General features: G+C 43.1%; 1 protein-coding gene across 3 annotated transcripts in view; it reads right to left on the bottom strand.

Annotated features, from left to right (window-relative positions):
* Positions 1–23,541, bottom strand: part of NWD2 (NACHT and WD repeat domain containing 2) — a 62,686-nt gene that overhangs the window by 12,220 nt on the left and 26,925 nt on the right. The window contains exons 2-3 of one of the 3 annotated variants that reach the window (XM_054164162.1): positions 23,333–23,421; positions 17,187–17,303 (exon numbers count right to left, since the gene is read on the bottom strand). In XM_054164162.1, coding sequence (XP_054020137.1) covers positions 17,187–17,303; positions 23,333–23,421 — 206 coding nt within the window. Of the gene's footprint in view, positions 1–17,182; positions 17,304–23,332; positions 23,422–23,541 lie in introns of those variants that run through there. The other 2 variants (XM_054164170.1, XM_054164174.1) reach the window with 2 other exon arrangements.

The following is a 23,541-nucleotide window of genomic DNA, read 5'->3' on the forward strand; positions in this document are numbered from 1 at the left end:
TCTTGATCTGAATCAGCAAGATCTTAGTGAGGTAACACTAGGGCGAATACAGTAGTACCCTAAAAAGGTAAATGACCTTGTTTGTAAATAATACAAATGTAAAAGTTCATTATTATGAAAGCACTCATCAACATGAGAAGCTGTTTAAGACTTATCCAGCTGTAACTAAACCCTGACAATCAGTAACTGATGATGATGAAGCTTGCCTCACTCATAAAAGCATGAAGCTGCAGATGCCTTTTCTGAATCCAGTAATGCTGAAGGTACACAAGGGGCTCATAGAATCCTAGAATGGTTTGTGTTGGAAGCGATCTTCCACAGACACAGACACCTCCTACTACAACAGCTTGTTCAGGACCCCATCCAACCTGGCTTTCAACCCTTCCACCTTGGAGCCTCCACAGCTTCTCTGGGCAATCTGTTTCAGTGCCTCAACACCCTCATGGGAAAGAACTTCCTCCTTCCTCAGTTGAGCTTCCAATCTGAAACTATTACCCCTCATCCTGCCATTCCATACCTTTGTCAAATGTCCCTTTCCAGCTCTCCTGGAGGCCCCCTTCAAACGCTGAAAGGCTGCATCATGCTAGATGCATCATGCAAATTTTGTAATTATCTCAAAGCAATTACTGCTTGAAATTCATTAGGCTGCTCTTTTTTCTGCATTGAAGTCCAGTGGATTCAATAGAGAGTTGCCCAAGCAAAGTTCAATAGCTGGGCCCTTCATTAACCATACTAAAATGTCAACACTAAAATGTCTGGGTTTAATGTACTGCATTTAATCAACTAGATTTGTTTTGGTATTATTCTGTGTACTTTTCTGCTTCTCTGGTACAGTTCATGCTGTTCTCTCTCTCCTCTGTACTATAGGTAAATAACAAAAGGCAGTATTTTAAAATGAAAAGAAAGATGTTTTTTCCTTCTATCTTGTCTGTCATTTCAACAGACATTATGTAAATAATCTTGTGCTAGGGATCATCCTCCTGGCTACCAAAATGAAACAGAATAAAAAAGAACTTGGACATGATCAGAATACTGGAATCACTGGAGATGACAGCATCATGACCTTTTAAATAAAACAGAGGCCTATGCAAATACTATTTGAAAGCCTTCACATTTCATAAAATCAAATCTTAAAAAGCAGAGGGTATACGTTTATCACTGTGTACCCTGATGCTATAGATGGCATTGCTAACATTTTGCATTTGCTGAAGGAAAAAGGGCCATAGGAGATGCACAGACAAGAGTGTTCTCCATTTGGGATGATGACAGTGAGGATCCATAAAGCTTAACAGACAACAAAATAAGCCTTGCATTATTTTGTTTTGAGGTATTTCTCCTCTTTGTGTTTATTTGTGGTTTATGGAAATGAAGGTTGATCTTAAAAGATGACACATGCACAGTGGTAGGAAGAGAAGGAAAGAGGAAGTGTGGAGGGAAGAGAAGTCTGAGTGAATGTATGTGACACTACAAGGTGAAAACTGTTATCCTTGACATCTAGTGTTCAGGAGAGCCTGAAGCTCACATCTGTACCAAGAAAGGAACACATCAGTTGAGCACCATATAAGGATCTAAATGTGCTAAACCATTTAGTTTTAGAACATAAAAAGTAGACCAGAAGAAAAAAGAAGCTGCAAAGGCCATGCCAGTAACCCCACTACAATGTGTTTTTATCTTGAGATCTGCTCAGTGAACAGCAGGCAGCATGGTGAAGAGAAGTCTTCTGTAACTGGAAGAGGGTAAATTTATATTGGATATTAGAAAGAAATTCTTTAAAATGGGGGTGGTGAGACACTGCAACAAGTTACCCTGGGATGTTGTGGATGCCCCCTCCCTGGAGGTGTTCAAGGACAGGTTGGATGGGGCCTTGAGCAACCTGGTCTAGCTAGGAAGTGTCCCAGTTTCACTGGCCATTTAACTGAGGTACTGACACACAACTTTGTTTTTCTGGAGAGGACAAAAGTAGGTGATGCTGTTTTCCTAGAGGACTGCAATATAACAACCCAGATCTGGAAGCGGGAGGCATCCTGAGGAAGTGCAGCTGTTCTCTGCTGAAAGGTTGAAGCTTGAATGCTGAGCTACATCACACAAACACATCAAGATTCTGGGAAGCAGTTCTTCACCAAAGCACACCTTCCTCCAGCTGCACTGCCCATTTGCCATTAACAGTGGTCACCAATTAAAAAAGACTAAGGATTAGAAGCAGATGATTGTGTTCACCAGAATCTTAATAAACTGTTTCTAAGGATATGTGGCAGCCTTAGGCTGCGTGCATTTGCACACACAAGCTGTGAAAACTACATCACCCAGTCTTTAGATACAGAGGTGAGGCTTAGAAGTATCTCCTCCTAGCTGGTACCAGGGAATAGAATCACAGAAAGTTAGGGGTTGGAAGGGACCTCCAGAGATCATTGAGTCCAACTCCCCTGCCAAAGCAGGATTTTAGGCCAGGCTGCATAGTAATGCATCCAGAAAGTCTTCAGATGAGGAGACGCCACAACCTCTCTGGGCAGCTTGTTCCTTGTGTTGAGGTGGAACCTCCTGTGTTCTAGCTTGTACCCATTGCTCCTAGTCCTATTACATGGCACCACTGAAAAGAGACTGGCACTTTCTTCTTGCCACCCACCCCTCAGATATTTATAGGTATTGATCATATCCCCTCTCAGCCTTCTCAGGACTAAATAGGCCCAGGTCTCTCAGTCTCTTTTCATAGAAGAGATGTTCCAGTCCCAGAGTCATCTTTCTAGCTCTCCATTGGACTCTCTCCAGCAGATCCCTGACTATCTTGAATTGGGGTGCCCCAAACTGGACACAGCATTCCAGGTGTGGTCTCACCAAAGCAGAGTAGAATAGCTACCTCCCCTCCATTCTTTTGGTGCTTTTATGGTTAAATTTATACCTGGCTGTGTGAGTGTAGTCTACCAGGGTACCACAAAAACACTCCAGCCTTTAGAGACCTAAATGAGAAGCTCTGAATTGAAGTTTACTTCCAGTGGCTTTGGTGTCTAAACTGGATTCATGGCCATCAGCCTTTGGAAATATCTGCCAAGACAAATTTCTTCATAGAAAAATGAAGAAATATGAAGCAACAGAATTGCCAGAAAATACAATTTCTCACAACCTTCATGTTATTTCCTACTCAGCCTGTAAATAACAATACTGTTGATTCAGACCTGTGTGAAAAACACCCCAGTACTCTACAGTAATAACCTCCAGCTTGGATGTGTGATAACAACACTACAGCATTTTGATGATTATTATAGGAAATTATTTCTAAAGGGAACAGTAATATTTATGCTGTGTTCAGTACCAAGAGACAGCTTTATATGTAGACCTGTGAATCAAAATCTCCCACCTGATGAGTCATTTTCCTTTAATAGTAAACCAACAAATTAAAGACTCATAAGATTGAAGGTAATTGAACTGTTTAAAGCTACCAGGCTGCCAAACATGCATAAAACCCTCAGCAACCATTTGTATCTAACAAAACTTTATAGAATTTTAAGTGGTTTGAGGCTTGGGGAGGGCAGATTTAGACTGGATATTAGGAAAAAATTCTTTACAGTGAGGGTGGTGAGACACTGGAACAGGCTGCCCAGTGAAGTCATGGATGCCCCCTCCCTGGAGGTGTTCAAGACCAGGTTGGATGAGGCCCTGGAGCCACACAGTCTAGTTAGGAGGTGTCCCTGCCCAAACCATTCTATGAATCTATGAATTAACACAGGGCAAAAATCAGCAGTAGTCTTCTTAGCTTTGCTGAGTCCAAGGATGAAGTTCCTATTTAATGAGTAAGAAATTACTGGTTAGATCCAGATGCACAATATTTTCCCCTCTGATCTTCTTGGAGTACAAAGATATGAAAATTATAGGCACAGTCACAACAATGAGCAGGAAGAGGAAACCAGATTTGGATTTGATCCTGATATGATGGATTCATAGTGAATCTCATGTTCAGACTTCATCACTAAAATGGCCAGGACCCCTAATAGAATACCTTGTATTAATGCAGAGCAAATTGAAATTTGATAGAATCATAGGATCACTGAATCATTTTGTTTGGCAAAGACATCTAGAATCATCAAGCCCAACCGGTATCTAACTCTACCAAGTCTGATATTACACTGTGTCCCTCAGCACCACACCTCTGCAGCTTTTAAACACTTCCAGGGATGGGAATTCCACAAGCTCCGTGGGGAGCCTGTTCCAGTGTTTGAGAAGTCAGGTGTATTTTATTCCAGCTAGGAGAGCATTTAATGAGCATTTAAATAAAACAAGATGCCAAATATCAGCAAGTTATGTTCATTACTGACTGGTTCCATTAATCTCTTTGAAAAAAAGTTATGTATCAACAGTGCAAAGTGAGTCATTTGAAACGTTAGGTTTATAACATTTTGTGATTTCACACACTTGTCAACTTCAGAGCAACAATCCTCTTGCTGTTTTGTCAACAGAGAAAGCTTCAGATTTATTAAAATACAGTTTTGTTGTTGGTGAAAGACCTGATCTAATGATCTTTTCCTGGGCTTCATGGGATCACTCCTCCCACTTCTACTTAGTCACTGTGAGGTTCCATACGTGACACTTGGTTTCCTTCCACAACAATGCTAGTAGTATGATGGTCCACTCAGCTTTGGACTGACATGGAACTAGTCCTGTGTCCAGTTCTGGGTCCCTCAGTTTAGGAAAGATGTTGACTTGCCAGAATGGGTCCAGAGAAGGGCAACAAAGCTGGTGAGGGGTTTGGAGCACAAGCCCTATGAGGAGAGGCTGAGGGAGCTGGGGTTGCTTAGCCTGGAGAAGAGGAGGCTCAGGGGAGACCTTATTGCTGTCTACAACTACCTGAAGGGAGGTTGTAGACAGCTGGGGCTTGGTGTCTTCTCCTGGGTGGCCAGCACCAGAAGAAGAGGACACAGTCTCAAGCTGCACCAGGGGAGGTTTAGCCTGGATGTTAGGAAGAAGTTCTTCATAGAAAGAGTCATTGGTCATTGGAATGTGCTGCCCAGGGAGGTGGTGGAGTCACCATCACTGGAGGTGTTTAGGAAGAGACTGGATGGGGTGCTTGGTGCCATGGTTTAGTTGATTAGATAGAGTTGGATGATAGGTTGTACACGATGATCCCAAAGGTCTTTTCCAACCTGGTTAATTCAATTCAATTCAATTCAATTCAATTCAATTCAATTCAATTCAATTCTATTCTATTCTATTCTTTGCATGTGTCTCCTATATTTCACATGTTTTGAGGGGAAGAATGTTTGTGGTTTTTTTCTGCTGTATTAATATATTATGAATTTGTGGGAGGCTGGAAAGGGCAGTAGCATACTTACAGGATGAACTAATGCCTGTGAAAGGAACTAATAATCTAAACTTTAATAACAGCTTAGGAGAGAAAGAAAATGTGAAAGGGACCTTCAAAAAAAGCTGACCTGAAGGAAAAAGACTAAAGCAAGCACTCTGATGACATAGATTAAAGCTTGTCTTGGCTTTATAAACCACACCCCTTACACCCTTGCCTGCAGCTGAAGAAGAATAATATTACTTTGAGTATTCAGAGTGTCAACAATCTTTACAGTTAATTCACATCACCAAATATTACAATGAGAATGCTAAACCTTCTAATTTCATTTATATTAAATACAAATCCATCTTCTCATAAAGCCACCTCCAGAACTGCCACATTTCAAGAACTCATGTCTTCATTTCTACCCAATATTAGTTTTCCATTTATAATACAGATGAAAAAAAAATCACCTTTATATGTCCTCTGAGCTGTCACATACCATACATCCTCAAGACTGGAATAGCTTAAAATCAAACCTTGCCTGCAGTAGCTTTCTGCTGGGTTAACTTCATGCCTTTTCTAACACTAATTTTTAACTAAAAGGTAATCAGATTTAATATTAATTGTAAGTGTACAAGCACTAAATGCTAGATACTGCCTGCACGGAACAGGTCAAGTCATTAGCTAAATGTTAAAAAATTCTGTAGCAAATCCCCAGGGGAAACAAATGAAATACAGCAAAGAACATCAGGTCACGACACTTCTCTCAATTAAAACACTACCTTACCTATGCCATGCAATGGAATGGCCAAGAGGCAGAGTCTGTGCTCTGCAAAAGTGTGTGGCCAGGCACTGAACTGCTTTGCCAGCCAGGAGCTGCACTGTTATTCCAAATTCTTTTTAAACAGTAACTCCTTTAGCATGCAAACCAGAAAAGAACATGTATCTCATTCATCATAATTGCAGGCTCCATTGCATCTCCATAGCACCTCCTCATGACAAGGTGACCTCCTTAGTGGAAGAGGGAAAGGCTGTGGATGTTGTTTACCTGGACTTTAGTAGAGCCTTTGGCACTATCTCCCACAGCACTCTCCTGGAGAAACTGGCTGCTCATGGCTTGGGTGGGTGCTTCACTGGGTATAAAACTGTCTGGACGGCCAGGCCCAAAGAGCGGTGGTGAATGGACTTCAATCCAGTTTGTGGCCAGTCAGAAGTAGTGTTCCCCAGGGCTCAGTACTGGGACTAGTTCTCTTTAATATCTTTATCAATAATCTGGATGTGGGGACTGTTGCATCCTCAGTAATTTTGCACAGGACATTAAGATGGATGGGAGCATTGTTCTGCTTGAGGGTAGAGGGATCTGCCCAGACTGGATTGATGGTCTGTGGCCACTGCATGAGATTCAACAAGGCCGAGTGCTGGGGCCTGCACTTGGGTCATAGCACTCTAGACTTGGGGCAAAGTGGCTGGAAACTGCCCAGCAGAGACAGACCTGAGGGTGTTGGTCAAAAACAGGCTGAACATGAGCCAGTGTGTGCCCAGATGGCCAAGAAGGCCAACAGCATCCTGGCCTGGATGAGCAATAGCATGGCCAGCAGGACCAGGGAAGTGGTTGTGCTCCTGTGTTCAGCACTGGTGGGGCCACAACTTCAGTACTGGGTTCAGCTTTTGGATACTCACTACAAGAAAGAAATGGAAGTGCTGGAGCATGTGCAGAGAAGGGCAATGAAGTAGGTGAAGGTGTGGTGAAGACCAGCTGAACAATTCCATGATTCTATGATTCTAAGCAAAAATTCTCTGCTTTTGCTTTCTTTTTTTTTTTTTTTTGAGTTGGAATGGAATAAAAGTTACTCTGTGAGGTTTTCCAGTTATGAAAGAAAGATAATTAGCTGCTACATGGCATGCCAACAGAACAGGAACTCCAAAACAAGCACCAAACCCAAGTATTTTAAGAGAAAAGAGGTAATACCTCACGTATGTATACCAGAATCACTACGAAGAACACTGATACTGTCTCTTGTTTTAGTTCTTATCTTTCAGGGAAGGAAAAAAGGATCCTGTGAAGCTATACAGTCTGGTTATATAAAAAAACCCAACTGAACAAGTTACAGCTAGGTGGATTTAGCAATAGAATAGAATAGAATTAACCAGGTTGGAAGAGAACTTTGGGATCATCAAGTCCAACCTATCCAATACCATCTAATCAACTAAGCTGTGGCACCAAGCACCCCATCCAGTCTCTTCCTAAACACCTCCAGTGATGGTGACTCCACCACCTCCCTGGGCAGCACATTCCAATGGCCAATCTCTCTTTCTATGAAGAACTTCTTACTAAGATCCAGCCTAGACCTCCCCTGGTGCAGCTTGAGACTGTGTCTTCTTCTAGTGCTGGCCACCCGGGAGAAGAGACCAACCCCCAGCTGGCTACAACCTCCCTTCAGGTAGTTGTAGACAGCAATAAGGTTTCCGCTGAGCCTCCTCTTCTCCAGGCTAAGCAACCTCAGCTCCCTCAGCCTCTCCTCATAGGGCTGTGCTCCAAACCCCTCACCAGCTTTGTTGCCCTTCTCTGGACCCGTTCTGGCAAGTCAACATCTCTCCTAAAACTGAGGGGCCCAGAACTGGACACAGTACTCAAGGTAATCAGACTGAAAACTGGGTAGCTGTTTCTGGGTCTGTTACTTATAGCATCCTTACATTACATGAATGGGGCTACAAGAAAGTTACAAAGGGACTTTTTACAGGGGCTTGTTGTGATAGGATGCAGAGGAATAGATTGAAGCTTGAGGAGGGTAGATTTAGACTGGAGAAGTTCTTTACAGTGAGGTTGGTGAGACACTGGGACAGGTTGCCCAGGGAGGTCATGAATTGCCTCTCCTTGGAGGTGTTCAAGGCCAGGCTGAATGAGGCCTTGAGCAACCTGGTCTAGTGGAAGGTGTCCCTGCCCATGGCAGAGGGGTTGGAACTAGGTGATCAAGGTCGCTCCCAACCCAAAACTAGGACTGCAAGATTAGGGATTTCACCTTCCCGCCCTTTCTTACTTCCACAGAATAGCCAATGCTGGCTTTCTGATCTACAGTCTTATTTGTAGATCAGAACATTACATCTAGCTTATGACAATAGGACCTCAGAAGCAGTTTGGTAAAGCTCCTGAGAAAACAGGAGAGAAAACAAATCTCGTATGTCTCATGTAGCCTGTTTTTTTCTTCTACACATTATACATAGAATGATGGAAATCTGAGCTTATACTACTCTTGTTCTCGCTAATATGATCATTTATATTAAACATAATACCTAACCTTTCCAGAAGGCAGCAGCAAAAATTCTCTTGATGTCAAAAAACCCAAATACAGTGACTTAGCAGAAAATATGACTGTAGGCTGAAAATGCAAACTATTTTAAGACCACATCAAAACCCATGCAGTTTCTGTATTCCGCCAAAATGTTGCCTGATGAGTCTTGTAGCACTTCTCAGTGGCACATGTTTAAAAAATGGGTAAGCATTTTTAGACTCTAGATTTGACTTTCAGAGAATCAGAGATGATTGACAGGATAATACATTCCCAGCCCTAAAGCACGCCAAGGAACTCACTTACAATAGCTCAATCACAGAACTTCGCCCTGTGCTTGATTCCACTCTGTGTATGTGTGGTGTTCAGAGACAAACAAGGAGATGGGTGTACAACCTTTGCCTGTTAGTCTGGAGACTGTGAAAGAAGACCAGGTCTTGCTGAGGGGAAGGCTGCATACTCTGTCTTTAAAATGGAATCACTTTTTCTGTTCTGAAAGATTAAAAAATACACAAAGCTCCACTTTGACATTCACAGAAAAATCTTTCCTGCTGGGCAAGTCTATCTGAAACAGGATTAGTGTCCACAGACATACACCTCACTTCGGATTAATGTCAGCGAGTTCATTGGAGCCCCTCCTGACATGCTGTACGACACCAAACCCACTTACGTTACAGGGAGCTGTGATTTGGACCAGATGCAGAGTGAGAAGAAAATTCAGCCTGGTATTTGTTTCTCGCAATATACTTTATTGGGAGTGATGTGCTGTTGTGTCATGTCTGTTCCAGCTATTGAGGATGAGAGGAAATGGCCTCAGGTTGCACCAGGGGAGGTTTAGGTTGGATATTAGAAGAAACTTCTTGATTGAAAGGGTTCTCAAAACATTGGAACAGACTCCACAGGGAGGTGTTGGATCCACACCCCTGGGAGTGTTTCAAAGCTACAAAGATGTGGTGCTGAGGGACTTGATTTAGCACCAGACTTGGCAGAATTATTGATTATGGTTGGACTTAAATTATCTTAAAGATCTTTTCCAACGACAACAATTCTGTGATTCTGTTTCTCCCCATTCACTTAAAAACTATGTACAGAGCTGCTTCCTTGAGGAAAAATAAATCCTGAAATGTACCAAGCATGTGTCACTTCTGCTGAATTCCCTAAGAGCACTGGGTGCTGGGTAGTTCCCATAAGATAGCTGTCTCACTACAGACACATTTGACTGACTTTAGCCTCCCATAACTTAAGCCATGGCCATTTTACCAGAAAGCAAAAGCAAAACATAACTCAGGTGTTCCAGAACCTGGATATATTTGGTTTTCACTTTGGAAATAAATCGTAACGTAACACCAGAACTGCAATGGGAGTTGAGGAGATTGAACAGAGCTGGAGTAATATCATTTGGAATTTTCTCTGAGCTGGAATGTGATCAGAATTAATGATCAGCCATTTGTACTAAGCAAAGAGAGCCAACTAGTAGTGTATTTCATGGGCTGTGTGCTGTAGGAACAAAAAGATCCAGGGATGTAAAAAACACTTCACTCCTCTATTTTCTGTATTTTGTATTCAGTTTCAGGGTGATTTAAGGACATGCCAAATATTGTAAATTGCTAATACATAATTCCTACAGGAATCTCAGTTTTATAATGATCTGTCTGTTTTTAATGGTTTATTAATGCTGAAGTGAACAACAAGCTGTCAATAATTGGAGAGGAGTAATGTATATTACAACAGCTGTTTGGAGTAGGTAGAAAATGTTTTCACTCTTCTTGGGACCAGATTATTTGAATGATGAGTGGAGAGAATCTCTTAGGTTTGTACAAACCCAAACATATCAAATTAAGCAAATCATGACAGGCTACAAACGATTTCATTTCCATTTCTCCCCTTCATTTCACACTTTTTCAGGACACAGTCATGCAAGAACAGCAGTTCAGGCAGAGACTGTGTGGTGCTGCACAGATGGAAGAGAGCACACGTGTTAGAACTCGCAGGCTGTGTTTGAAGAGAAGTGCAGAGAAGCCTGCCAGTTCTCTCATCTGAACTAAGACATAAGGTTTAGATTGGGTATTAGAAGAAACTTCCTGACTGAAAGGGTTCTCAAAGACTGAAACAGGCTGCCCAGGGAGGTGGTGGAATCCCCCTCCTTGGAGGTGTTTCAAAGCTGCAGAGACATGGTGCTGAGGGACATGGTTTAGCAGCAGACTTAGTAGAGTTAGGTTGGACTTGATAATCTTAAAGGTCTTTTTCAATCAAAACCATTCTATGATTGTAGGATTCTACAAGCTGGAGTATAAATTAGGGAGCCCTGATAAAAGGGCATTAAACCTATTCTGCAAGTAGTCACTACAGACTAAAGATACCCTAAAGAGCTTGGGGCCTTAATTGGTATTAAGCACTGTACTTGGCTTCCTAAATTATTAGTCTAACTCCTTAGTGTGTTCTTGCTGTTAATGGAGAAATTGTCATCCAGAAGGTGACTCAGATGTTCATGGAGCTACCTATATCTTTCTACTAGTTATTAAAAGAAAAGACCTGTAATAGACAAATCCCATTCATGATCACTACTGAGTGCATTAAAAAGAGTTGAATGAGGCTCTCCTCCTGCCCTGGTGAGACCACATCTGGAGTATTTTGTCTAGTTTTGAGCTCCTCAGTTCAAGACAGACAGGGAGATACTAGAGACATTCCAACAGAGTGCTACAAGGATGATGAAGGGACTGGAATATCTGAGGAAGGGCTGAGAGACGTGGGGCTGTTTTGGCCTGGAGAAGACTGAGAGGGGATCTTATTAATGGTTACAAATATCTAAAAGGTGGGTGTCAAGAAGAAGGGGCCAGTCTCTTTTCAGTGGTGCCCTGTAACAAGATGGGGGGCGATGGATGCAAACTAGAACACAAGAGGTTCTACCTCAACATGAGGAGACACTTGGACAGCAGCACTCTACGCTGGGTTAGGAACTGGCTGGAGGTGCGAGCCCATAGGCTGGCAGCCAGTCACTAGTGGTGTCCCCCAGGGATCAGTGATGGGCCCCATCCTGTTCAACATCTTTATTGATGATCTAGATGAGGGGATCGAGTCCATCAGTAAATTTGCAGATGACACCAAGTTGGGAGCAGGTGTTGATCTGTTAGAGGGCAGAAGGGCTCTCCAGAGGGACCTCGACAGGCTGGATAGATGGGCAGAGTCCAACATGATGGCATTCAACAAGTCCATGTGCTGGGTGCTGCACTTTGGTCACAACAACCCCATGCAGTGCTACAGGCTGGGGTTGGAGTGGCTGGAGAGCAGTGAGACAGAAAGGGACCTAGGGGTACTGATTGACAGCTGGCTGAACATGAGCCAGCAGTGTGCCTAGGTGGCCAAGAAGGCCAATGGCATCCTGGCCTGCATCAGAAATAGTGTGGCCAGCAGGTGAAGGGAAGTCATTGTGCCCCTGTACTCAGCGCTGGTTAGGCTGTGAGTACTGTGAGTAGGTGAGTACACCTTTAGCACTGTTTCTAGTTCTGGGCCCCTCAATTTAAGGACACTGAGACTCTTGAATGTGTCCAGAGAAGGGCAACGAGGCTGGTGAGAGGCCTTGGGTGACAGGTTGGACTTGATGATCTTTGAGGTCTTTTCCAGCCTTATTGATTCTATGATTCATGCTGAGGGTGCTTGAGCACTGAAACAAGATGCTCAGAAAGGTTGTTGGAGGATTTCAAAACCTGTCTGGATGTGTTCCTGTGCAGCCTGCCCTATGTGATCCTGCTCTGGCAGGGGGATTTGACTAGATGATCTCCAGAAGTCCCTTCTAGCCTCCAACATTATGTAATTCTGTGAACAAAGCAGAAAACAAATTTCTGTTGTTTTTTTATAGATTCATAGAATGGTTTGGATTGGAAGGGACCTTAAAGACCAGTTCCAACCCCCCTGCTATGGGCAGGGACACCTCCTAGCTAGACTGGGTGGCTCCAGGGCCTCATCTAACCTGTTCTTGAACACCTCCAGGGAGGGATCATCCATGACCTCTCTGTGCAACCTGCTCCAGTGTCTCACCACCCTCACTCTAAAGAATTGCTTCCTAATCTTCAGTCTAAATCTGCCCTCTTCAAGCTTCAAGTAATTCTCTCTTGTCTTATCACTACAAGCCCTTGTAAAAAGTCTCTTCCTGGCTTTGTTATAGGCCCCTTTCAGGTACAGGTTTTGCCAGTCTATTGTCACTCAGGCCTAAAAAACCTGGAACCAATACTGAAGTTGTTATCTCACTGCAACTTCTTTAACTGTTCTGTTTTAAATTCCTGGTTTGCCTTGGTTTCTTTCCTTAGTAACCATTTCAGGCATGCACTTATTAACAGCTTCAAAATTTTGAGTTGCTAAAATATGCAGCAATGGCACATGAAGAGGTTTCCTTCACTGTCAGAGAACATCTATGCCTAAGGACACTGGGTGTTGCTACAGTGCCATGACTTGCTGCTCCAACTCTGTTTCTCCATCAAATGAAAGAGAAAAAATAGAAAACTAAACCTAGAAAACTAAATTTAGTCATGAAAGATGGAAGCTACCCAAACTGTCTGGAGATCTGGGGCAGTGTGTCCTTGTGAAAAACACTGTCCTGACAGCATCAAACTCAGCCCAGACACAGAACTCCACGCTCTGGGCTCATCAAATGCTGAGGATGGTCTTTGTTCCCCAAGGCACTGAAGCTAAATGACAGTGAGGCAACTAGGTGAATGAAACAGAGCCAACAAAGTGGTTGTAAGGGTGTGATGAAAGTACAGAACAACATATACTACAGCTTCCTCTTTGCATATTTGGTATGGAGAGACATCCTCTCCAGCCTTCACACCAGGCAGTGCTTTGTATCCCCTCCACTCCCATGGGAATCTGTGCTCTCAGTTCACTAAATCTTTCAAATTCTCCCCATAGAAAAAAAAAATAGAATCAGTGGCCACAAGGATGATCCAAGGGCTGAAGAACCTCTGCTGTGAGGACAGGCTAAGGGAGCTGGGGTTGTTCAGCCTGGAGAAGAGAAGACAGGGGAGGCCTTCCAATACCAGAAGGGAACTTCTACAGGAAGGCTGGAGAAGGACTTTTCATAAGGGTGTCTAGAGACAGGACAAGGGGGAATGGTTTTAAGCTGAGGGAGAGTAGGTTTAGACTGGATCTTACAAAGAAGTCTTCAGTATGAGGGTGGTGAGACTCTGGAATAGTTTGCCCAGAGTGATTGTGGATGCTCTCTCACTGGAAGTATTTAAGGCCAGACTGGATAAGGCCTTGGGCAACCAAATCTAGGTGAGAGTAGCCTGCCTATGGTAGAGGATTTGGAGTAGATGATCTCTGAGGTCCCTTCCAACCTAAGTCATTCTATAACTCTATGACTCAACAATTTTTCAGAGCCCTTCTCTATCTTGCTATGACAAGTCAGGTTTCACTTAGCTGCATTTAGGTACAGAGGAGAAATCTACCTTTTCTAGATCATTTTCTTAGGAAATATGGGGAAAAAATTGGAAGAGCAAAGGTGTGGTCTAAAAATAGTTTTCCACTGAAGCATTGAAGCTATCAAAGAAGAGTGGCAGGTGTTCTTTAGGTATCTGAGTGACAAGCAGTTCCACTACCCTTCCAGCTGTGACAAGTGACTATGGAGAAGACAAGCAGTAGTACATCAGCACTAAACAAAAGCAATGTTCATCTACTTTCAGAGCAATCCTTATAATAAAGATATGTAAAAGCAAAAGCCCTGTAGTTCAGTAAAACTTCTATAATTGTATAATTGACAGATTTGTTAAGGAGGATGAGGCATCTTTACTTGAAAACATCCAGCCTGACAGATACTGAGCAAGTCTGTCTTTGCATTGTGTGCTCTGGTACATCTTCAGCACTAGAATGAAGGTGGAATTCAATTTATACAATGAAGGCAGGATGTCTGTTCCCCTCTCTACAAGCACTTTGTCTTAAAATAATGCTGGTTGTCCTCTTTAACACAAATGAAGTGTTACAGATGTTAATTTAACTTGAGAGTTATCCTAATACAGATTCATAGAGTGGTGTGGGTTGGAAGCAACCTCGAAGATCATCTATTTCCAACCCTCTGCCATGGGCAGAGACACCTCCTACTATACCAGTTTGCTCAAGGCCTTGTCCAACCTGGATTTCAGCACTTTGGAGCCTCCACAGCTTCTCTGGGCAACCTGTTGCAGTGCCTCACCACTCTCATGGGGAAGAATTTCTTCCTCATGTCTCAACTCCTAGGGTGCTGAGAGAGCTGGCAGATGAGCTGGCCAAGCCGCTCTCCATCATTTTCCTCCAGTCCTGGTTCACTGGAGAGGTCCCAGGTGACTGGAAACTGGCCAATGTGGTGTCCATCCACGAGAAGGGTCGGATGGAGGAACCTGGAAACTCCAGGCCAGTCAGCCTGACCTCAGTGCCTGGGAAAGTGATGGAACAGATTATCCTGGAGGCAATCACTGCACACCTGAAGGATGGCCAAGGGCTCAGGTCCAGCCAACATGGATTTAGGAAGGGCAGGTCCTGCCTCTCCAACCTGATCTCCTTCTATGATCAGGTGACCCGTCTGGTGGATGTGGGGAGGCCTGTGGATGTAGTCTACCTGGACTTCAGCAAGGCCTTTGACACCGTCCCCCACAGTAAACTGCTGGCTAAGCTGTCAGCTCATGGCTTGGACCGCAACACTCTGTGCTGGGTTAGGAACTGGCTGGAGGGCCGAGCCCAGAGAGTGGTGGTGAATGGTGTCACATCCAGCTGGCGGCCAGTCACCAGTGGCGTCCCCCAGGGATCAGTGCTGGGCCCCATCCTCTTTAACATCTTCATTGATGATATGGATGAGGGGGTTGAGTCAGTCATCAGCAAGTTTGCAGATGACACCAAGTTGGGAGCAGATGTTGGTCAATTAGAGGGTAGAAAGGCTCTGCAGAGAGACCTCGACCGACTGGACAGATGGGCAGAGTCCAATGGCATGGCATTTAACAAGTCCAAGTGCCAGGCACTGCACTTTGGCCACGGCAACCCCATGCAGAGCTACAGGCTGGGGTCAGAGTGGCTGGAGAGCTGCCAAACAGAGAGGGACCTGGGGGTACTGTTGGGACAGGTTGGACTTGATGATCCTTGGGGTCTCTTCCAACCTTGGTTATACTGTGAACTCAACCCAGCTTCTTCCAGTTTGAAGCCATTACCTCTCATCCTATCATTAAATGTCTTTGTCAAAAGTCCTTCTCCATCTCTCCTGTAGTGCCCTTCAAATACTGGAAGGCTGCTTCAAGGTCTAATACTGAATTTTATTCTGTGCCACTGAAATTCTTGTATCTTTGAGTACTTGTTCAGTTTTGAGGCCCTCACTACAAGAAGGACATTGAGGAGCTGGAGCTAGTCCAGTGAAGGGCAATGAAGCTGGTGAAGGATCTGGAGAACACATCTGGTGAGGAGCAGCTGAGTGACCTGGGGTTGTCTAGCCTAGTGAAAAGGAGTCTAAGGGGAGACCTTCTGTCTCTCTACAACTCCCTCAAAGAAGGTTGGAGCCACATGGTCACTTCTCTCTAGTAATACGTGATAGGAGGAGAGGAAATGACCTCAAGTTGCTGAGCTTTAAGTTGGACATTAAATGAAACTTCTTGGCTGAAAGGGTTCTCAAAGACTGGAACAGGCTCCCCAGGGAGGTGGTTGAATCTCCATCCCTGGAGGTGTTTAAAAACTGCAGAGATGTGGTGCTGAGGGCCATGGTTTAGCACCAGACTTGGTAGAGTTAGATAATGGCTGGACTTGATGATCTTAAAGGTCTTTTCCAATTGAAATGATTCTGTAATTCTGTGATTCAAGGCTTTCAGATTTCATCTCTGTTTAACAGATGAACTAAAGCAGAAAGAGCTGTGATGCAGCATGCCTGAAAATCATGGTAACAGCATGTCAGAAGCGGGAATTTCTTTTCACCCCAAAACCACTCTTCCTCACAGCCCTGCAGAGGGCATGTAGAAGGTTTCAGAGTGCACTTTACAACAGAGACATCACTAGAACAGTTGCATGCTGTGAGGTTAGAAGCTAAGTATTGTGTAGTGATCTACTGGGGCTATTTCTTTGAGTGAGTTGCAGTCAGAGCAAGAATCTCTGTTTTGGTAACAGTAAGAAGAAGGCAGAGAGCAGGAAAAATACCAAGATTCAGACCCTCCTCAGGTGGTCACCAACCCCCAGTCTTTTCACGGTCTCTTACCTGGATCCTATCTTGTCCTGGCTTTATGACACAAACAAGCAAAACACAGATCACAGAAGACAGGTTTGGGATGCTCTGCATTTCTCAGTCCTCCTAGGCCAGCCAATAATGCATGTGTGACAAGTAGCAAGAATGAATTAATGGCCTCCTTAAACAGGTAGTCCACACTTGTGCAGTGATAGCAGCACAGGCATATCCTTGTGGTTTCTACATCCATCTTGCAATGGGAACTGATCATTAAAGATCCTTCTATCCACTAATACTGAATAATCACTGTTAGTCTACAGTGCTGTGCAGGGAAACATTTGGATGCAGAACAGCAAATGTACAGTCAGGAATATCAAACAGAAATAACAAACATTTGTTACTGAATCATGCATGCTAGTTATGTTTTTGTGGTAAAGTAAAACAGTATTTTTATACCCACAACAAAGCATGGACCTGCAGAACTTTTCAAGCAATCTTCTAACAGTTTCATTCGAGTCTTCTGCAGCTCAGGACTGTCCCATTCATCTGCTTCAACTCCCCAGTATAAGTCTATGACCTGGAAAAGAGGATGCAACGTTGGTACTTTATCAGATGCCCTTTTTACCCATCAATTAATAATCAACTTCGTCAACATTTCATGTACTGCTAAACATTGCCAAAGACAGTGACCTCTATATGCATTTCTGACACTGACTGGCAAGGTTTCCTGAGGTAAATGACAACTCAGGTCTCTTACATTCCTTCCCAGAGAGTCACTCCTGGGACAGTCTCGCATTTCCTCTTCATATTTTTTGTGCAGAGATTAGCATGACAAGATATTGATTTGATGTAGTCTTACTTTGCTGCTGGACTGCACAGAATGGCTAGGTAAGGATAATAACAAAAGCATTGATCAAATCCTGGCTCCACGGAAATGAATGGGAGTTTTGCTGGGGATCACAGTTGAGACCATGACTTGACACCTTGAGTCACTTGTATCCACAGGATATAAACTCATCCTGTGCAAATGGCTAGAAAGAAAGATGATGTGGAGCTCTGCAATATCCTACTTCCTTTGTCAGCTGCTCTTTGTTACTCTGGGAGCAGAGATTAGAGATATGCAGTGGCAGACAGCTTGCTGTTCTGCCTTTCATCTCTAGCTACCGTCTCAGTTTTATTATGCTAATTAGTTGCAAACAAACTCCTGGAAGAAACTGGAACATGGAGGTTAAAACTTCTTGGAAGAAATTAAATGATGAAGTGGGATTTTGCTACATATTTTAACTGAAAGGCTGAATTCTTACTGTGGGAAATTGGCTTTAAAAGAATAGAAATCATATGTATGCATTTCTTTTGGAACAAAAAGAATAGTGTTGCCTGCATCAAGAATAGTGTGGCCAGCAGGAGCAGGGAAGTCATTGTGCCCCTGTACTCAGCACTGGTTTGGCCACATCTTGAGTACTGTGTCCAGTTCTGGGACCCTCAGTTTAAGAAGGACATTGAGACTCCTGAACGTGTCCAGAGAAGGGTAATGAGGCTGGGGAGAAGCCTCAAGCACAAGCCCTACAAGGAGAGGCTGAGGGAGCTGGGGTTGTTTAGCCTGGAGGAGAGGAGGCTCAGGGGAGACCTTATTGCTGTCTACAACTACCTGAAGGGAGGTTGTAGCCAGGTGGGGGTTGGTCTCTTCTCCCAGGCACCCAGCACCAGAACAGGAGGACACAGTCTCAAGCTGTGCCAGGGGAAGTCTAGGCTCGAGGGGAGGAGAAAGTTCTTCACAGAGAGAGTTGTTAGCCATTGGAATGTGCTGCCCAGGGAGGTGGTGGAGTTACTGTCCCTGGAGGTGTTCAAGAGGGGATTGGACGAGACACTTGGTGCCATGGTTTAGTAGTCATGAGGTCTTGGGTGAAAGGTTGGACTTGATGATCTTTGAGGTCTTTTCCAACCTTATTGATGCTATTCTATTCTATTCTATTCTATTCTATTCTATTTGCATTTATGCCCATGTTTAACTTTCCTACCAACAGCCTTGTTGGTTTCTTCTGCCAGAAAAGTTTGGGATGTGTGTCAGTGTTTGCTGGAGTGGGCACGCTGTTGCCAAACAAGAGAGGTAATATACAGTCTGACTGATGATGACTGAAACAGCCCCGTGTGTAAGATACATTCTAGCTACACTGCCAAGAAAACACACTTAATATCTTTGGTTTTTTACACAAGCTCTGTTCCCAAATTTTGCTGAAACAAGCAGCTTCTGCTTTACAGAAGTGCATCTCAAACAGCCTTCTTATCTCCCTCACAGCACAGATTTTTTCTGCCCTCTTATTAGGAAGAGGGCAGGTAAAAAGTGATTAGGAAAAAAGTGTTCTCTTCTTCCTCTCTCCCTTCTCTTATTTGTCTGTATGACTTCATTATTGAACCTCACAATGCATTCAGCTGTCTGATTACTTGAATGATGTATGGCAGAGCTTAAGTATTCCAGTCATAAAATTAGAGCATCTCAGCATACAGGCAAGAATATTTGAATTACTGGTTGAATGAATTTAATGTGCTGCTCAAAGTCCATCTGAAACATAAAAGCAATTTCTATTCTAATTAACTTTTCAGAAATCACACTAACTCTTGTCAATGTGAAGAGCAAATTCTCTTTGTTACAACACTGTAGATTATTTTCATTGAGTAACATGACTTTGGCCCATACTACCTTAACGTGCATTAGTTTTGTCATGCAAGGTGAAATATTTTAGTCATCAAATGTCTATAAGCACCAAAAATATCAAAATGAGAGGCTATTCAGTTATTCATTCTGATAGCTGAAATACATAGGGTTTACAAAATCAAAGAGAGGGAACAGGAATACAGGAATCTGGTGTTAAAGCACATTTTTACTTCTATTTAGTAAAATTGTGACTGACTCTAAGTGAGGCTGTCAAAGTGAGAGGATAACCAGTGCCCTGTGTGAGAACTGCTCACAAACAGTGGGCTGACACTGGGCTGGTTCAGTTCCACACAAGCCACCTAAAAGAGGATTTTTGTTCCTAATTCAGTGCTTCCTTTTGCTTCTTTTAGCTTTTGTTGTACCAGTCCTACAGTCTCACAGATTTTTCTAAGGAAATGAAATAATTTTATCTTTGCCATAGAATCATGGAATCATTTCATCTGGAAAAGTCCTTTAAGATCATTGACTTCAGCCAGGTGCTAAACCACGTCCCTCAGCAATACATCTCTGTGGCTTTTAAACATCTCCAGAGATGGGGATTCAACCATCTCCCTGGGCAGCCTGTTTCAGCCTTTGAAATCCCTTTCAGTCAGGAAGATGGCCATCTTTTCTCCATCACTAGTTGGGAGAAGAAACCAACCCCCGCCTGGCTCCAACCTCCTTTCAGGGCGTTGTAGAGAGCGAGGATGTCTCACCTCAGCCTCCTTTTCTCCAAGTGCTCAGAAAACCACTAAACATTTTTATTCATGCAAAATTCCATTTTCCTTCTTGTACACATCATGTGATGAGAATGATTTGGAGCACTTAATGGTTCCCAAGAAGAAAAGTGTGTGCTGCTAATTAACTATGGTAGTTATTCTCCAAAATTTTTCTATTACAACTCCTTTCTTACCCTCTCTGTCCTCCCCTACAGAACATTGTATAGCAGGTACAAAACACCATGCACTCTGGAGTTCATTCTTTCAGCTTACTTGCTTTCTGCCTTCACCAACATCTGTTTGTCAGAACTATTTTCTGATTCAATGGAAAAGGAAGCCCACTGAGCAAATGGATTCATAGAGCAGCTGAATATATTCAGTTCTGCTTCCACACACACCATGTTCTTTCACATCTCTTCCAAACTTGATGACACCTGATAGATCTCATGTTTTGCAACAAGTGGAACAATTACTAGTGCGGCCAGATGACTCAGAAGAAGCTGGAGCAATGGATGTACTCAAATGGATTTCATTTGGGTCATGATCTACCCGGAAGACGGTGTCTTCAGGACACCCTGCATTTGTGGTAGTAGCATGCAGCGCAGTGCTTGTTTTATCAGTAGATTATATAGCTGTTATGTGTTCTGCTCTGTGCAGAGAAATAGAAATGTATCCCTCTATCTGAAAAGCACATAATGCTTTCTTGACACCACTGGACAGGAAACTCTAGTCTTGATACTAAGTTCATACATTCACAGAACAGTTTGGGTTGGAAGGGCCCTTCAAGATCATCTAGTTCAAATCCTCCTGCCATGGGCAGAGACACCTTCCACTAGAACAGGTTGCTCAAGGCTTCATCCAACCTGGCCTTGAACACCTTCAGGGAGGGGGCATCCACAACCTCCCTGGGCAACCTGTTCCAGTGTCTCACCACCCTCACTGAAAAGCTGATGCTCAGTTGATGGTAACCTAAGAAACTTAGTGTATCAGGAATGCAAAAGGAAAGAAACAAACCAAACCAGTTTTGCTAAAGTCTAACTCATAGCCTCCTCCAAAATGCTTTACTCCTTTCCCTGGGCAATTTTTTGTGCAGGTTTTCCTACTTTGCTTCCACAGAAATGTGAGAGCTTTCTAGCTGTTTTCAGAAACATATCAGGGGAGCTGTCTCTCAGACCTCATATTACATAGAGACGCTCCTGGTGTTGAAACTATGTAATAAAAGAATTTGCTCCCATGAATATCAAGTAGACTAAACTTAATTATTCCTCCCCTCAAGACTACATTACAATCCATTTGGAGAAAGACATGTTTCCTCTCACAAAGTATTTGGTGGATTATGATCTACTTTGAAGAGACATTTCCCTCCTGTCACTGAGATGTCTCCTCAAAGATGACTGAGAAATAGGGTTTATATTTTCCATTAATATTACATGGTAGTACCAGGAGAAAAATGCTTCATTATTTAAATACCTTTTGCTATTCCTTGCATGTACCACTGCAGCTGGGACTTCCCAATCAGCTGATGAGCTAGGACCTTCAGATGAAATTCTTTTATAGCCATCATCAAAAACCACTCTGGAATTTATCACCATGCAGATTCAGCAAGTCCAAGTGACTCAGGGAACTAAACCCAAATATCCTAATTTAAGAACTTGTTATTTTGATTAAAAACCAGCTGCATGTGCATCAAGAATAATACACTGGGAGGAGCAGGATGTTGCAGAAATGCTATTAGCTGTTTCCAGGCTGCACTCTGGAGAGCTCAGTTTTTGGGGTCACTAAGATGGGAGATTACTACTAGTGCATGAGGAAGGCTTGAGGATGTGGAATCAGGATTTTTGAAAAACTGGAAAACATTTTTACGTCCTCACATGTAGGGGTTGGTCTCTTCTCCCAAGCAACCAGCACCAGAAGAAGAGGACACAGTCTCAAACTGCAGCAGGGGAAGTTTAGGCTGAAGGTGAGGAGAAAGTTCTTCACTGAGAGAGTTGTTAGCCATTGGAATGGGCTGCCCAGGGAGGTGGTGGAGTCACCATCCCTGGAGGTGTTCAAGAGGGGATTGGACGAGACACTTGGTGCCATGGTTTAGTAGTCATGAGGTCTTGGGTGACAGGTTGGACTTGATGATCTTTGAGGTCTTTTCCAACCTTACTGATTCTATGATTCTATGATTTCTACCTCTAAGCACAGCACCAGCTCCAGACCTGATGATATATACAGGACTTTACGGGATGAATCCTGGACTGTTAATTAGGATATACATGACTTACAGGTACAAATGACTTAAACTATGATCCCAAACTCGTGTGTTTCAAATCTTACGAAGTGTGTTTACCACCAATTGGCTCTTAGAAAGGTGCAGGTGGGTCTATGCTTTCCATAAGGCAAAGGAAAACATGAACTGACTGAAGCAATGGGGATTTTACAATGCACATGGAAGGAAGAAAATTCCACAGAGAACAATCACTGCTGAAATGTTCCACTTTCAACTGATTTTGGTAATCAGTTTCAATATTCACCTACTGGACTTATTTTCTAAGTTCCAGTGAAAGACAAACCTGTAGTCAGATGGTAAGAATTATCACATACAGATGGTACCACATGTAATTAAAAATAGGTTGCATTAAGTATGGTTTGTAGAATTACAACACATTAATTTAGATGTAACATTACTTCTTCTGAAACACTTTCAATAGTTACAATAGACCTGGTTTTAGTAAGTGTCTAAAGTGCAACTCAGCACTTTGTTGCCACATTGTTTTCACTGTCAGTGCAACACTGGATTGTAAAACTGTGTGTTTTTTTCAGCTGTTCAGAATTTACCTCAAATATGACACTAAAATAATTTTGTTACATCAGTTCAATTAACATATAAAAGGAGATTTTTCATAGAATCACAGAATGGTTTGGGTTGGTTTCAGCCTAGGGACACCTACAGACTGTGCAAGCCCCCAGCCAGCATGGCTTGAAACACTTCCAGGTTTGCAGCCTTCATAGCTTCTCTGGGCAACCTGTTCCAGTGCCTCACCACCCTCCTCATGGGGAAGAATTTCTTCCTAATGTCTAATCAAAATCAAGCTTCTTCCGGTTTGCAGCCATTACTGTTTTACCAATGATGTTTTGAAATGTTATCTGTTTGAAATGGAGTTATCTTCAAGAAAAAAATAATGCAAGATTCAACACACCAAAACCTACCTGAAATTCCAGGCCATAGTTTTCCCTGCAGAACTCTCTCAGCTTTGGATATACATGTTCTCTTAGGGCGCTCCTCTCGGCTATGGTATCTGTGGTGGGGAAAAAGCTGTTAGTAATGATCATAGAATGGTTTGGGTTGGACAAGACCTTTAAGATCATTGGATCCAGCCATTACCTAAGTCCACCAAGGCCGGTACTAAACCACATTT

The sequence above is a fragment of the Dryobates pubescens genome, chromosome 1, assembly GCF_014839835.1.
Source record: "Dryobates pubescens isolate bDryPub1 chromosome 1, bDryPub1.pri, whole genome shotgun sequence".
NCBI classification, from domain to species: Eukaryota; Metazoa; Chordata; class Aves; order Piciformes; family Picidae; genus Dryobates; species Dryobates pubescens.